This window comes from Leucopleurus acutus (genome assembly GCF_964270905.1).
Source record: "Leucopleurus acutus genome assembly, chromosome: 13".
NCBI lineage: Eukaryota > Metazoa > Chordata > Mammalia > Artiodactyla > Delphinidae > Leucopleurus > Leucopleurus acutus.
In genome coordinates this window covers 1703446-1720142 of record NC_139155.1, presented here as the reverse complement: position 1 = coordinate 1720142, position 16697 = coordinate 1703446, and the positions used below count along the sequence as shown (strand labels likewise).

The window sequence follows — 16697 nt, the reverse complement described above, 5'->3', positions numbered from 1 at the left end:
TTAAAAATTTGAGATGTTCTAGTAACTGCTTTGAAATTCTCATCTCTTAATTCTGATGTCTAGTCATCTCAGAATTAGTCTTCTCTGATTGGACTCTACTTGAATGTGGATCCTGTGTTCTCATTTCCTCCTGTGTCTGGACATTTTGATTGGATCTTCAGCATTACTGTTGCATTGTAGAGACTCTGGATTCTATGATGTTCTTCTGAAGAGCATTGGGGGTTTTGTTTGGTTTTGTTTTGACTGGTGGTAACTGAGTGAAGTCAGACTGCCAGCTCCATCTTCCCTTCAGTGAGGAGCCGCGGAGGGCTTTGTTCCTTTCTTCCGGCTGAGCCGGACTGCCCGAAACCTGCCTGCACAGTGGCGTGGGCTGAGCGTCAGAGCGCGCACAGCACTGCGGCCCCTGAGGCCGCCCATCCCTCTCGCGTGTCAGCGGCTGTGGTCCGACCTTTGTTCTTCATGTCCGGAAGGCTGTGTGTTCTAAGTGTTAGCAGCCATGAGGCAAAGCCAAAACAAAACAGGAAACAAACGAAACCTGTAAAAATGGCAAACTGTCTGTGACGGGGGTCCTCCAGACGCCCCCAGTTTTGATGATTCTCTCGGAGGGCTCCCAGGGCTCAGCGTCTTGTCCTCCTCGTGGCCATGAGTGGTTACAGTGAAAGGGCTCAGAGCAGGCAGCACAGAGAACAGGCACAGGGCGACATCGCAGGAAAGCAGGCAAGAGCTTCCAGACTCCCCTCCCAGGGGACTCACACAGGACACGCTGAGGTCCCCACCATCATGTGGGAACACGTGGGAAGTAGTTTCTACCAGGGAGGCTCATTAGAGACTCACAGGGCCTTTACTGGGGGCTGGGCCTGGAGGCACCCTCTGCCTGGGACGTACCACACGCCAGACGCACCCCCCCATATCCCCCGCCCCCCGCAAGAAGGAAAGTGGGTGTTCGTCGTGAGCCGTGTTGCTTGAATAACTGGTTTAGGCACACTCTCTTATCTGGGAAGGGTGGCAGCTCTCCTGGGATCCACATTCCCAGGCCGCAGCCAAGGGCCGGCCTTGCAGGCAGGGCTTTGTCAGTCCTGCTGTGTGAACTTCCTGCACAGCCCACTCGCTTGGCCGGGGCGTGTTTGCAGCAAAAGTATACGCAGCATTGTTATCCTTAGACCCGGCACAGCCGGGTGAGACCAGCCCGCACTCTTGGTGTCGGTGAGCCCTTTGGGAGGGTTGAAGCAGTGCCTGTGCACCGTCACCGAGGAGCCCGAGCTGGCAGGTGTGCCCAGCGGCCCCTTTGGGTTTCAGGCGCCGGCCTCTGGCAGAAGCGGTCAGGGCAGTGCAGGTTTCCTCAGCGGGAGGGGAGCCTGCGGACGCCTGTGGGAGGCTCGGCTGATCTTGTCTTCTCTCTGCTCCTCCCCAGGGTCAGGGCTTTGTTCCTTCTGTCATCACAGGATCCTCGTGCACCAGGCGGCAATCCTAACTCTGTCTCTTCAGACATCCCTTCCTCCCCAGGCCTTTCAGCTGGAAGGGTTTTAGGCAAGAAACAAAGTATTTTTTGCAGGAAAATATTTTCCTATAACTTAACCAGGAAGACACACCATGTTCAGGATTTGGTCAAGAACGCTGAATCCTCAGACTTTTTCAGATGGCTCTCCATAGCTCCCACCCCTTCCATCCTGAGCGTTAATCTTGGGCGTGGCCCAGGACAGGTCACCCCCTTGCTGGGACAGCTCTCTTAGTAATCAGACCGCAGCGTTAGGTGTGAGTCTCGGGAGGGGGGGCAGGCTTGCGGGCCGCGGGGCTGCCTCGGTGCCCTGTGTCTTATAAGCGTCGCCGGCTGCTTCTGACACAACCTGCCAGGGGGCAGCAGTTGTCCATTGGAGTCGGGAGAGTCCGCACACCTCTGTTGGCCTTAAAAACTGTTCCTTTGAGCTCTCTTCCATCCTCATCCGTAGCGTTGGCAACAAAACATAAGAAAACCGTCACTTTTGGTAAATAAGATATGAAAAGTATTAATTGGTAATTGGAAAATTTCCAAGTCATTTTGTTTAATTATTATGGAATTAATTCAGATATTCTGTTTTCCAGGACCTTTTTTCTATCAATGCTTATGTTTATGCTCAGAAGCCACAACTGGATATTCATAGTTTTGAAGGCACATTTACCAGGGTAAGTTAAGTCTTTTGTTAAACACAAATATATTCACTGTGTAAGTTAAAAGTAGCAAAACTTTATTTTGTAAAAGTAATTAAATCAATAATCAATTCAAACAAGTTCTGAACTAAAAAGTGAAGAACTAGAGAATGTTTCAAGTTCTTAAATTTTCCTATAGCAAATATTTCTTTGGGGTACATTCAGTACAGTTTTTCTATTTTTAGCATATTTACTCTTTTTTTAAAAAATTTATTTATTTATTTTTGGCTGCGTTGGGTCTTTGTTGCTGTGCGCGGGCTTTCTCTAGTTGCAGTGAGCGGGGACTGCTCTTCGTTGCAGTGTGGCGGCTTCTCCTGTTTCAGAGCGTGAGCTCTAGGCGCGTGGGCTTCAGTAGTTGTGGCACGCGGGCTCAGTAGTTGTGCCTCGCGGGCTCTAGAGCGCAGGCTCAGTAGCTGTGGCGCACGGACTTAGTTGCTCCGCGGCATGTGGGATCTTCCCGGACAGGGAACCAAACCCATGTCCCCTGCATTGGCAGGCGGATTCTTAACCACTGTGCCACCAGGGAAGTCCCAGCATATTTATTCTTGATAAGATCCTTTCCCCTTAAAATATTATGAGTCAGTAAAATGAAGTAATTCAGCTATTTCAGTTTTGATTTTGGATAATAGTTAATACATTATGATACCCACATCATTTCTTGATTTTTATTAACTGGTTGGATGGATATCTGTATGTGCACGTCCATTTCCTTATATACACATATGTGTGTTTCATTCTACATTCTCTTCATTATTATGGCGTTTTGGTATAGCCATCTACTTCTCTCTTTTTAGAGTTGATACTTTGTTCTATAAAACCATTAAAGTCAAAAGGAAAACTCAGTATTCCTGGATTATCTATTTCTGAGTTAGGCAGCTTTTATCTCTTTACCTTGAACGGCTACCCTGGTTGTAAGCACAGGGTGGTTCCCTGCTGGACAGTTTTCTGTGGAAGAAACAGGGAAGGGTGCTGAAGTGCTGTAGCCAAGGACTTGGATAAGCTCCTGTGTTGTGAAGACTGTAATGATGGTGTGGGAGCCACTGGGCGAGAGCTTGATTTGGTTCCTGATATATTTGGAAATTTATAAATATATTATCACCATTAGTATAAAACTATATAAAAATAAAAAGGTTAAAGGTATTTAAAAATTTTATAGCCTTACCATCCTAATATAAATAGTCATATTATTCTTTTGACTCTTCCCCTTCAAATTGTTTCCCATGTACGTACATACTGGAATAATATAAGCCTCATTTTTTTCCCTGCTTAAGATGTATATTTCCTTAGTATTTTCTATATTGATGCAGCCATATAATTATCAATAGATATTAGTAGCTAAAAATTATCAATAGATAATAGTAGCTAAAACTACTAAATGCAGCAAGTGTAACATATTTTACTTGACAAACTAACTCCTAAGGGACTTTGAAATGAAGGCAAAAGTGTGTGTGTGTCTGCAGAAACAGAGAATGGCCGTGTGCTGGCTTCAGAGTATGGAGTAGACAAACCCCTTTAATCAAGGGCTGTCTGCGGAGCTCCTGCATTTCAAGACCCAGTTTAAGTACCATCATTTGGAAGGCTTCCTTGTATTCCCTTTTCTTTGATATTGTTGCACTTCTGCCTGCCTTTATATTTGCCCTTGGGGTTCTATTTTGTCATTGTTCTGTGCTCGTTTAGCTCTCACATGAAACCAGAAACTACTTAGGTGAATGGCTGTCTTACTTCTTCTCATAGCTCCAGTTTCTAATACAGGACTTGGTGTATATTCAGATACCAAGTACACATCTGAATGAATTGAAGAACTCTCCTATTTACAGATGATATAACTAAGGCACAGTTAAAAGAAACACCAGTTTATAATCCTAAAGTGAATTGTTTCTTGAGGAATAGCACCCCACCTGTGTGGACAGGTAGGGTTGCTTCTGTGTTTTAGCTATTGTGAATAATGCTGCTATGAATGTGGGAATACAGATATATCTTTGAGACCCTCCTTTTAGTTCTTTCAAGTATATACCCAGAAGTGGAATTTCTGGATCATATGATAATTCTATTTTCAATTTTGTGGAACTGCCAAAAGCAGTTCCACAGCGGTTATACTATTTTACATTCTCACCAGCAGTGAACAGCGGGTCCAGTTTCTCCACATCCTCACCAGAACTTGTTGTTTTCTGATAGTAGCCATGTTACTGGGTTTGAGAAGTTACCTCATTTTGGTTTTGATTTGCACTTTACTAGTGATTAGCAATGTTGAGCATCTTTTCATGTTCTTTATGGCCATTTGTATACCTTCTTTTTTTTTTTTTTTTGCGGTACGCGGGCCTCTCACTGTCGTGGCCTCTCCCGCTGCGGAGCACAGGCTCCGGACGCGCAGGCTCAGCAGCCATGGCTCACGGGCCCAGCTGCTCCGCGGCATGTGGGATCTTCCCGGACTGGGGCACGAACCCGTGTCCCCTGCATCAGCAGGCAGACTCTCAACCACTGCGCCACCAGGGAAGCCCTGTATACCTTCTTTGGAGAAATGTCTATTCAAGTCCTTTGCCCATTTTCAAATTGGGTTGTTTGGGTTTTTTGTTGAGTTTTAGGAGTTCTCCATATATTCTGGATATTAATTCCTTCTCAGGGACTTGATTTGTACGTATTTTCTTCCATTCTGTGAGTTGCCTTTTACTCTGTTGATAGTGCCTTTGAAGCACAAAATTCGTTGACCTTCATGAAGTCCGGTTTGTTTATTTTCTCCTTTGTTGCTTGTGACTTCGCTGTCTTATCCAAAAAATCATTGCAAAACCTAGTATCATGAAGCTTTTGTCCTATGTTTTCTTCTAAGTGTTTTATTATTGTAAGTCTTGCATTTAGATCTTTGATCCCTTTTGAGTTATTTTTGTATATATTGTTAGGGAAGGGTAACTTCATCCTTTGCATATGGATATCCAGTTTTGTCAGCATCATTTGTTGAAAAGATTGTCCTTTCCCCATTGGGTGGTCTTGGCACCCTTGTCAAAACATTTAACCTTATATGCAAGGGTTTTTTCCTGGGCTCTCCACTTTATTCCATTGGTCTATATGTCTGTCTTTAGGCAGCACTATACTGTTTTGATTACTGTAACTTTGTATTACATTTTCAAATCAGGAAGTATGAGCCCTCCAGTTTAGTTTTTCTTTTTCGAGATTGTTTTGAATATTTCAGTTCCCTTGATATTCCATATGAATCTTAGAATGGATTTTTCTATTCCTGAAAAAAATGTCGTTGGGATTTTGATAAGGGATTGCATTGAATCTGTAAATCACTTCGGGTAATACTGACATATTAACAATATTCAGTCTTCTCATCCATGAACATGGGATGCATTTCCATTTATTTATGTCTTTTTTACCTTCTTTTGGAAATATTTTGTAGCTTTCATTGTACAAATCTTTCACTTCCTTGGTTAAATTAATTCCTAAATATTTTATTGTTTTTGATGCTATTATAAGTGGAATTGTTTTTGTAATTTCTTTTTCAGATAGTTCATATATAGAAACGCAGGTGATTTTTGCATGATGAATTTGTATTCTGCTACTTTGCTGAATTCATTTATTAGATCCAACCATTTTTTTGTGAACTCTTTAGGATTTTCTACGATCATAACATCTGCAAACAGAGATAATTTTACATCTTCCTTTCCAAATTGTGCCTCTTATTTCTCTTTTCTGTACAACTGCTGTGGCTAGAACTTCCAGTATTATATAGTATGTTGAATAGTTGTGGTGAAAGCAGACATTCTGATCTTAGAGGAAAAGGTTTTAGTATTTCACCATTTGGTATCGTGTACCCAGTGGGTTTTTCATATATGGCTTTTATTATGTGGAGGTAGTTAGTTCCCTTCTATTCCTAGTGTGTTGAATGTTTTTTATCATAAAAGGGTGTTGAATTTTGGCAAATGTGTTTTCTGCATCAATTGAGATGATCGTGTGGAGTTTTTCTCTTCATTCTGTTAATGTGATGTATTTTGTTGATTGATATATACGTTGAACCATTGTTGCATTTCAGGAATAAATCTCACTTGGTCACAGAGTTTAATCCTTTTAATATGCTGCTAAATTTGTTTTTTTGGTATTTTGTACAGGATTTTTGCATCATTGTTCATAGAAGATATTGGTCTGTAGTTTACTTTTCTAGTAGTCTCTTAGTCTGGCTTTGATATGAGGGTTGTGCTGGCCTCACAGAGGGAGTTAGGAAGTGTCCTTCCTCTTCAATTTTTTGGAATAATTTGAGAAAGATTAATATTAATTCTTTAAAGTTTTGGTAGATTTCACCAGTGAAGTCATCAGATCTAGGGATTTTCTTTGTCAGGAGATTTTTGAGTATTGATTTAATCTCTACAAGGTATAGGTCTGTTTAGTTTTTTTATTTCTCCATGATTAGTCTTGGTAGATTTTGTGTTTTTTAGGAATTTGTCCATGTCACCTAGGTTATCCTGTTTGTTAGCGTATGGTTGTTCATAATACTCTCTTACAATCCTTTTTATTTTTTTAGAATCATAGTAATATCCCTACTTTCATTTCTGATTTTAGTAATTTGAGTCTTCCTTTTTTTTTTTTTTTTTTTTGCGGTACGCAGGCCTCTCACTGCTGTGGCCTCTCCCGTCGCGGAGCACAGGCTCCGGGCGCACAGGCTCAGCAGCCATGGCTCACAGGCCCAGCCGCTCCGCGGCATGTGGGATCCTCCCAGACCAGGGCACAAACCCGTGTCCCTTGCATAGGCAGGCAGACTCTCAACCACTGCGCCACCAGGGAAGCCCGAGACTTCCTTTTTTTCTTAGTCCATCTAGCCAAAGGTTTTTCAATTTTGTTGATCTTTTTGAAGAAGTAACTTTCATATTTATTAATTTTTCCTGTTCTTTATTTTGTTTATCTCTACTCTGTTCTTTATTTTTACCTTCCTTCTGCTAACTTTGGGTTTAATTTGTTCTTCTTTTTCTAGTTACTTAAGTTCTAAAGTTAGGTTGTTGATTTGAGATCTTTCCTGTTTTGGAATTTAAACAATTATAAATTGTTATAAATTATATAACTATATAAGCTAGAAATTTCCCCCTTAGCACCACTTATGCTGTATCCCATGGGTTTTTATAAATTATATTTTCCTTGTCACTTGTCTCTAAGTATTTTCTAATTTCCCTTTTCATTTTAATTCATTGGTTTTTTTTAACATCTTTATTGAAGTATAATTGCTTTACAATGGTGTGTTAGTTTCTGCTGTATAACAAAGTGAATCAGCTATACATATACATATATCCCCATATCTCCTCCATCTTGCATCTCCCTCCCACCCTCCCTATCCCACCCCTCTAGGTGGTCACAAAGCACTGAGCTGATCTCCCTGTGCTATGTGGCTGTTTCCCACTAGCTATCTATTTTACATTTGGTAGTATATATAAGTCCATGCCACTCTCTCACTTCATCCCAGCTTACCCTTCCCCCCTCCCTAATTCATTGTTTTTTAAAAAGAATGTTGTTTGATTTCCACAATTTTGTGAATATTCTGTTATTAATTTCTAACTATATCTTGTCATGGTGGAGTAGATATAGATACTTTGTATGATATCTATTTTTTAAAATCTATTGAGAGTTAATTTGTGGCCTAACATAAGGTGTATCTTAGAAAATACCCCATATGCACTTGAGAACAATGTGTATGCTGTTGTTGTGTGGAGTGTTTTATATATGTCTGTTAGATCTAATTGGCTTATTGTGCTAAGTTCTCTATTTCCTTACTTCAGTCTGGTTGTTCTACCCATAACTGTGAGTGGGATATAAAAGTCTTCAACTATTTCTCCCTTCAGTTCTATCAATTGTTGCTTCATATATTGTCTTTTATTAGGAGCATAATGGTGTATAATTATCATATCTTTTTACCTTATTGAACATTTAATTAATACATAATGTCTCTTGTGATCCTTTTTGATTTAACATCTGTTTTTTCTGACATGAGTATGGCTACCCCTGCTTTCTTTTGCTCACTATTTGCAGGGAATATCTTTTCCCATACTTTAACTTTCAACTTCTTTGTGTCTTTGGATCTAAAGTGAGTCTCTTGTAGATAGCATATAGTTGGATCATTTGTTTTTATCCATTCTGCCAATATCTGTCTTGTGATTGGTGAGTTTAATCCATTTATATTTGAAGTAATTAGTGATACGGAGCAATTTATTTCTGTCATTGTACTATTTGTTTTCTATATGGCCTATAGTTTTATTGTCTCTCATTTCCTGCATTACTGTCTTGTATTTTGTTTCATTGATTTTTTTTTATAGTGAAATGTTTAAATTTGTTTCTCATTTCTTTTGAGTATATTCTGTAGCTGTTTTCTTTTTGGTTACCATGGGGATTACATTTAACACCCTGAAGTTATAACACTCTAATTTGAGTTTACACCAAGTTAAGTTCAATAACATATTAAAACTCTGCTCCTTTACAGCTCTTTCCTCAGCTCTTTCAGTTGTCATTGTCACAAAATTATATCTTTATATATTGTGTCCTAAAAATATCAACTAATAATTCTTTTAAATGCATGAGTGTCTTAAATTATGTAGAAATAAGATTTGGAGTTACAAACCAAAGTTACAATAATACTAGCTTTTAGAATAATAAGCTTTTTTCCTCTAAATATATTAGTGTCTTAAATCATGTAGAGAAGAAAGAGTACAGTTACAAACCATTGTTACAATAATATTTACTTTTATAATTATTCATCTGCATTGAGACCTTTAATTCTCCATGTGGTTTTGAAGACTGTCTAGTGTCCTTTTATTTCAGTCTTCAGGACTCCCTTGAGCAGCACTTCTTGCCCGGAAGGTCCAGTGGTCACCAGCTCCCCTCCCCTCAGCTTCTCCCTCGCTCCCCAATTTGGCTAAGCATGCATTTTTAAAAAACTTGTTGTTGGAGTATAGTTGATTTACAGTGTCCCTCAGCTTTTGTTTATCTGGGAATGTCTTGATTTCTCCCTCACTTTTGAAGGACAGTTTTGCTGGATATAGGATTCTTTGTTGACAGTTCTTTTTCTTTTAGCACTTTGTCTATACCAGTGCACTGCCTTCTGGCCTCGATAGTTTCTGATGAGAAATCTGCTAATCATTTTATTGAGGATCGCTTGTATGTGACGATTCACTTCTTTCTTGCTATTTAAGATTCTCTCTTTGTCCTTGTCTTTGGAAAGTTTGATTATAATGTGTCTTGGTGTGGGTCTCTTTCAGTTCTTACATGGATTTGACTGAGCTTCTTGAATACTTACATTCATGTCTTTCATTAACTTTGGGGGATTTCAGCCATTATCTCTTCAAATAGTCTCTCTGCCCCTTTATCTCTCTCTTCTTCTTCTTGGATTTCCACAGTGTGTATACTGGTTCGCTTTTTTCTGTCCTTCAGATCCCTTAGGCCCTTTGAGCTTTCTGCAGTCTCTTTTCTTTCTCTTTCTCAGCCTCAGTAATTTCCATTGTCCTACCTTCAGGTTCACTAATTCTTTCTTCTGTCTGCTCAAAACTGCCTTGAATCCCTTTAGTGAATTTTTCATTTTGCTCCTCATACTTTTCAGCTCTTGAATTTCTTTTGGTTTCTGTTTGGGTTTTCTATTTCTTCATTCACATTTCTGCTTTGTTCATACATTGTTTTCTTGACTCTCTCCACATCTTTATGTCTCTGAACATCTTTAATATTTTTCTTTTAAAATCTTTGTCTAGTATAACTACCATCAGATCTTTTTCAGGGATAGTTTCTGTTGATTTATATTTTTCCTTTGAAAGGACCATACCTTTCTGTTGGTTTTTATGCCTTGTTATTTTTTTGTTGAACACAGTACATTTGAATATAATAATGTGGTAACTCCAGAAGTCAAAACCAGGGTTCGTTGGGTTTCTGTCATTGCTTTTGTTTATTTTATTTTATTTTTTGATTGTGGTAGGCTCTCTCTCTGCTGAGGCTCAGCCTGAGGTATAAACTTAATGCTTTCTTATGTCTTTTCTGAGCCTTTCCTGGGCATGTGCCATCATTTTCTGTCTTTTCGTGTCTATGCAGTTGTTTTTCAGTGCCCTAGTCTTTAATGTCTGTCTTCCAAAAGGGGAAAAAGAGAAAAACAAAGGGGGATAAACGGGGCACTCGCCCTTGAAATCCACTTGGTGGGGGAGGGGTTTGCAACAAGGGGGGAGGTGTGGCAACAATGGCCACCTGCCTCTTTGGCTGCATCTCTGCCATCTTAAGCAGCATCAGAGCACAGATTCCTGATATTGGAGGACAAGGTCCTTTGGTCCACCCTGGCTGGCTTCTGCAAGCTGCTCTAGAAACACGTGTATGGCCTCCTGCCATGTGGCTGAGGGCGGGACGGGTAGGTGCTACGTGCTAAGACCTGAAAGTCACCACAATTGACTGCAGTAACCATCCAGCGCTTCCTCTGGAACTTGCAAGCCTTAACCAGCTCTGGATTCCAAGTTAGTTACATCAGACGGCTGTTGTCCCTGCAGTTGTGGCCCAGGTGGGGGCCATTCCCGGTGCTTCTTGCTCCGCCATCATCCCAGAATCCTCTGTGTAAATTCCTGTCTTTTACCCCTAGTTTTCACTGCCTTTTCACTGCTCGTTAGCTGGATCCAGCTGGTGGACTTGTTTTTAACACTGTAGATATCTGAAGTACGAGTAATAAAAAAGTTGCTAATTTGCTTTTTTCTTACTTTTCTCTCCTTGAACAGGAAGATAGTGATCCACCCATTCATGAAAGTCTCAGCATAGAAAATACCTTGTGGGCAAGCACTGTTGTTGCATCAGGTGAGAAATAAGCTCCATTTTTCACATGAATTCGCACATACAGGAGACGCTTTGTGTTTTTAAGTGACTCCAAACAAATGTTGTCAAAGTGCTTTGCACCACAGGGACCTTATTAAACATATACTCCCGTTCAGTGGATGTGGACCAGGCCTTAGAGTCTGCATCTCAGACAAGCCCAGGGCGAGGCTTGCGCTGCTGCTTATCACGCTTGGAGGAGCTAGGCTGAAACAGCTAAGGAGGGTGCACCCTTGTGTAGCAAGGCAGGGGGCATTTGGCTAGTTTTGACATCTGTTTCATGGCAAACTTGTCCGTGTGCCTTAAAGACAGGTGGCACAGCAGAACCGGGGAAGCAAACGGTGACTTCAGAGGGCTCTGACCACTTCTCATTCATCTAACAGCTGAGGAGGTCGGTGTGGTCGCTTGTCTGTGAGGGAGAGAAGTATTAGATGAGACAGGGACCTTAGGAGGGAGATTGGGTTGGGCCTTTAGGGGCCACGATGAAGGTTCTTTTAAGTAAAATTGGAGTATGTTGGAATATTTCCAGTGGTTGACAGGGAGGCCACTTAAATGTACATTTTGTAAAGTAAATTTCTCTGAGAGGCATTGAAAATCTAAGTGATTATCACCTGTTCAGAAAATGATTGACCTTGTGGAGGGTACCAGGAGGTAGCAGCAGGGAGCGTTAAGGGTGCTGGTGGGATAGGATGCGGGGAAGCACTCAAGGGAGGAATGTCTGTCTCGGCATCTGTCACCAGTGTTGGCAGCGCTCCCCTTAGAGCACAGTCCTCCTTCTGGGGTGGTGTATGGGATCTCCACTCCAGACCTGGCGCTGGTGATACAGTGTGGGACGGCTTATGGTGAGAAAGAAATGAAGAAAATGAGCCAAAGGGAATTCCCTGGTGGCCTAGTGGTTAGGGTTCGACGCTTTCACTGCCAGGGCCCAGGTTCATTCCCTGGTCGGGGAGCTAAGGTTCTGTAAGCCGCGTGGTGCAGCCGAAAATAAAAAGAAAGAAAAAGAGAGAAGTCATTTGAGCTATGCTAAGTATCTCAGAAAAGTGCAGGGTGCCTTGAAAACAAAGAAGTGAAAACCTTACCTGGTCAGGGTCTGGAAGAGGCTTCCCTGAAGAAGAAACACGTGAACTAGATTTTAAACCACACAGACGGCACTGACTGTGTGCAGAGGCCTCATGCTGAGGGGCACAGCAGGCTGAAGACAGGGTTCCGAGGGCCATGTGCCTGGCACGTGGAGCAGGAGGGGCTCAGATCCATGCAGGGCACTTCTGCGTTTGTGCTAAGATGGGGCGTGGGTACGCAGAAGGGTCAGGGAGCTGCTAGACCAGAGCACATGTCCCCTGTAGAGGACAGGGAATGAACAGTTTATTTATTTGAATTTTTGAATTTTATTTATTTTTTATACAGCAGGTTCTTATAAGTTATCTATTTTATACATATTAGTGTGTACATGTCAATCCCAATCTCCCAATTCGTCCCACCACCGTCCCCCCTGCCACTTCCCCCCTTGGTGTCCATACATTTGTTCTCTACATCTGTGTCTCTATATCTGCCCTGCAAACCGGTTCATCTGTACCATTTTTCTAGGTTCCACATATATGCGTTAATATACGATATTTGTTTTTCTCTTTCTGACTTACTTCACTCTGTATGACAGTCTCTAGATTCATCCACATCTCTACAAATGACCCAGTTTTGTTCCTTTTTATGGCTGAGTAATATTCCATTGTATACATGTACCACATCTTCTTTATCCATTCATCTGTCAGTGAGCATTTAGGTTGCTTCCATGACCTGGCAGTTGAAAATAGTGCTGCAGTGAACATTGGGGTGCATGTGTCTTTTTGATTTGTGGTTTTCTTTGGGTAATATGCCCAGTAGTGGCATTGCTGGGTCATATGATAATTCTATTTTTAGTTTTTTAAGGAACCTCCATGCTGTTCTCCATAGTGGCTGTATCAATTTGCATTCCCACCAACAGTGCGAGAGGATTCCCTTTTCTCCACACCCTCTCCAGCATTTGTTGTTTGTAGAGTTTTCTGATGATGCCCATTCTAACTGGTGTGAGGCGATACCTCATTATAGTTTTGATTTGCATTTCTCTAATGATTAGTGATATTGAGCAGCTTTTCATGTGCTTCTTGGCCATCTGTATGTCTTCTTTGGAGAAATGTCTATTTAAGTCTTCTGCCCATTTTTTGATTGGGTTGTTTGTTTTGTTAATATTGAGCTGCATGAGCTGTTTATATATTTTGGAGATTAATCCATTGTCTGTTGATTCGTTTGCAAATATTTTCTCCCATTCTGAGAGTTGTCTTTTCGTCTTGTTTGTAGTTTCCTTTCCTTTGCAAGGGTTTTAAGTTTCTTTAGGTCCCATTTGTTTATTTTTGTTTTTATTTCCATTACTCTGGGAGGTGGATCAAAAATGATCTTGCTGTGATTTATGTCAAAGAGTATTCTTCCTATATTTTCCTCTAAGAGTTTTATAGTGTCTGGTCTTACATTTAGGTCTCTAATCCATTCTGAGTTTATTTTTGTGTATGGTGTTAGGGAGTGTTCTAATTTCATTCTTTTCCATGTAGCTGTCCAGTTTTCCCAGCACCACTTATTGAAGAGACTGTCTTTTCTCCATTGTATATCCTTGCCTCCTTTGTCATAGATCAGTTGACCATAGGTGCATGGGTTTATCTCTGGGCTTTCTGTCCTGTTCCATTGATCTACATTTCTGTTTTTGTGCCAGTACCATATTGTCTTGATTACTGTAGGTTTGTAGTATAGTCTGAAGCCAGGGAGTCTGATTCCTCCAGCTCCGTTTTTTTCCCTCAAGACTGCTTTGCCTATTTGGGGTCTTTTGTGTCTCCATACAACTTTTAAGGGTTTTTTATTCTAGTTCTGTAAAAAAATGCCACTGGTAATTTGATAGGGATTGCATAGAATCTGTAGATTGCTTTGGGTAGTACAGTCATTTTCACAATATTGATTCTTCCAATCCAAGAACATGGTATATCTGTTTGTGTCATCTTTGATTTCTTTCATCAGTGTCTTGTAGTTTCTGAGTACAGGTCTTTTACCTCCTTAGGTAGGTTTATTCCTAGATATTTTATTATCTTTGTTGCAGTGGTGAATGGGATTGTTTCCTTTATTTCTCTTTGTGACATTTTGTTGCTAGTATATAAGAATGCAAGAGATTTCTGTGCATTAATTTTGTATCCTGCAACTTTACCAGATTCATTGATTAGCTCTAGTAGTTTTCTGGTGGCATCTTTAGGATTCTCTATGTATAGTATCATGTCATCTGCAAACAGTGACAGTTTTACTTTTTCTTTTCCAATTTGTGTTCCTTTTATTTCTTTTTCTTCTCTGATTGCCATGGTTAGGACTTCCAAAACTATATTGAATAATAGTGGTAAGAGTGGACATCCTTGTCTTGTTCCTGATCTTAGAGGGAATGCTTTCAGTTTTTCACCATTGAGAATGATGTTTGCTGTGAGTTTGTTGTATATGGTCTTTATTAGGTTGAGGTAGGTTCCCTCTGTGCCCACTTTCTGGAGAGTTTTTATCATAAATGGGTGTTGAATTTTGTCAAAAGCTTTCTATGCATCTGTTGAGATGATCATATGGTTTTTCTTCTTCAGTTTGTTAATACGGTGTATCACATTGATTGATTTGCGTATATTGAAGAATCTTTGCATCCCTGGGATAAATCCCACTTGATCATGGTGTATGGTCCTTTTAATGTGTTGTTGGATTCTGTTTGCTAGTATTGTGTTGAGGATTTTTGCATCTATATTCATCAGTGATTTTGGTGTATAATTTTCTTTTTTTGTAGCATCTTTGTCTGGTTTTGGTATCAGGGTGATGGTGGCCTCATAGAATGAGTTTGGGAGTGTTCCTTCCTCTGCAATTTTGTGGAAGAGTTTGAGAAGGATGGGTGTTAGCTCTTCTCTAAATGTTTGATAGATTTCACCTGTCAAGCCATCTGGTCTTGGACTTTTGTTTGTTGGAAGATTTTAAATCACAGTTTCAATTTCATTCCTTGTGATTGGTCTGTTCATATTTTCTATTCCTTCCTGGTTCCGTCTTGGAAGGTTATACCTTTCTAAGAATTTGTCCATTTCTTCCAGGTTGTCCATTTTATTGGCACAGAGTTGCTTGTAGTAGTCTCTTATAATGCTTTGTATTTCCGCGGTGTCCGTTGTAACTTCTCCTTTTCCATTTCTAATTTTATTTTATTTTTTTTAATTAATTAATTTATTTGTTTTTGGCTGTGTTGGGTCTTCGTTTCTGTGCGAGGGCTTTCTCTAGTTGCGGCAAGTGGGGGCCACTCTTCATCGCGGTGCATGGGCCTCTCACTATCGCGGCCTCTCTTGTTGCGGAGCACAGGCTCCAGACGCACAGGCTCAGCAGTTGTGGCTCACGGGCCTAGTTGCTCCACGGCATGTGGGATCTTCCCAGACCAGGGCTGAAACCAGTGTCCTGTGCATTGGCAGGCAGACTCTCAACCACTGCACCACCAGGGAAGCCCCTCTAATTTTATTGATTTGAGTCCTCTCTTTTTCTTGATGAGTCTGGCTAAAGGTTTATCAATTTTGTTTATCTTCTCAAAGAACCAACTTTTAGTTTTATTGATCTTTGTTATTGTTTTCTTTGTTTCTATTTCATTTATTTCTGCTCTGATATTTATGATTTCTTTCCTTCTACTAACTTTGGGTTTTGTTTGTTCTTCTTTCTCTAGCTCCTTTAGGTGTAAGTTTAGATTATTTATTTGAGATTTTTCTTGTTTCTTGAGATAGGCTTGTATTGGTATAAACTTCCCTCTTAGAACTGCTTTTGCTGCATCCCATAGGCTTTGGATCATTGTATTTTCATTGTCATTTGTCTCTAGGTATTTTTTTGATTTCCTCTTTGATTTCTTCAGTGATCTTTTCGTTATTTAGTAATGTGTTGCTTAGCCTCCATGTGTTTGTGTTTTTTACGTTTTTTTTCCCTGTAATTTATTTCTAATCTCATAGTGTTGTGGTAGGAAAAGATGCTTGATATGATTTCACTTTTCTTAAATTTACCGAGGCTTGATTTGTGACCCAAGATGTGATCTATCCTAGAGAGTGTTCTGTGTGCACTTGAGAAAAAAGTGTAATCTGCTGTTTTTGGATGGAATGTCCTATAAATATCCATTAAATCTATCTGGTCTACTGTGTCATTTAAAGCTTGTGTTTCCATATTCATTTTCTGGCTGGATGATCTGTCCATTGGTGTTACTGAGCTGTTAATGTCCCCCACTATTGTGTTACTGTCGATTTCCTCTTTTATAGCTGTTAGCAGTTGCCGTATGTATTGAGGTGCTCCTATATTGGGTACATATATATTTGTTATATCTTCTTCTTGGATTGATCCCTTGATCATTATGTAGTGTCCTTCCTTGTCTCTTGTAACATTCTTTATTTCAAAGTCTATTTGATCTGATATGAGTATTGCTACTCCAGCTTTCTTTTGATTTCCATTTGCATGGAATATCTTTTTCCATCCCCTCACTTTCAGTCTGTATGTGTCCCCAGGTCTGAAGTGGGTCTCTTGCAGACAGCATATAGATGGGTCGTGTTTTTGTATCCATTCAGCGAGCCTGTGTCTTTTGGTTGGAGCATTTAATCCATTCACGTTTAAGGTAATTATCGATATGTATGTTCCTATTACCATTTTCTTAATTGTTTTGGGTT

General features: G+C 40.4%; 1 protein-coding gene across 2 annotated transcripts in view; it reads left to right on the top strand.

Annotated features, from left to right (window-relative positions):
- ATP9B (ATPase phospholipid transporting 9B (putative)) overlaps nucleotides 1-16697 on the top strand; it is a 218194-nt gene that overhangs the window by 84493 nt on the left and 117004 nt on the right. For both annotated transcript variants that reach the window (XM_082853143.1, XM_082853144.1), the window contains 2 exons: nucleotides 2080-2160; nucleotides 10896-10971. In XM_082853143.1, the coding sequence (XP_082709269.1) occupies nucleotides 2080-2160; nucleotides 10896-10971 (157 nt within the window). The remainder of the gene's footprint in view (nucleotides 1-2079; nucleotides 2161-10895; nucleotides 10972-16697) is intronic.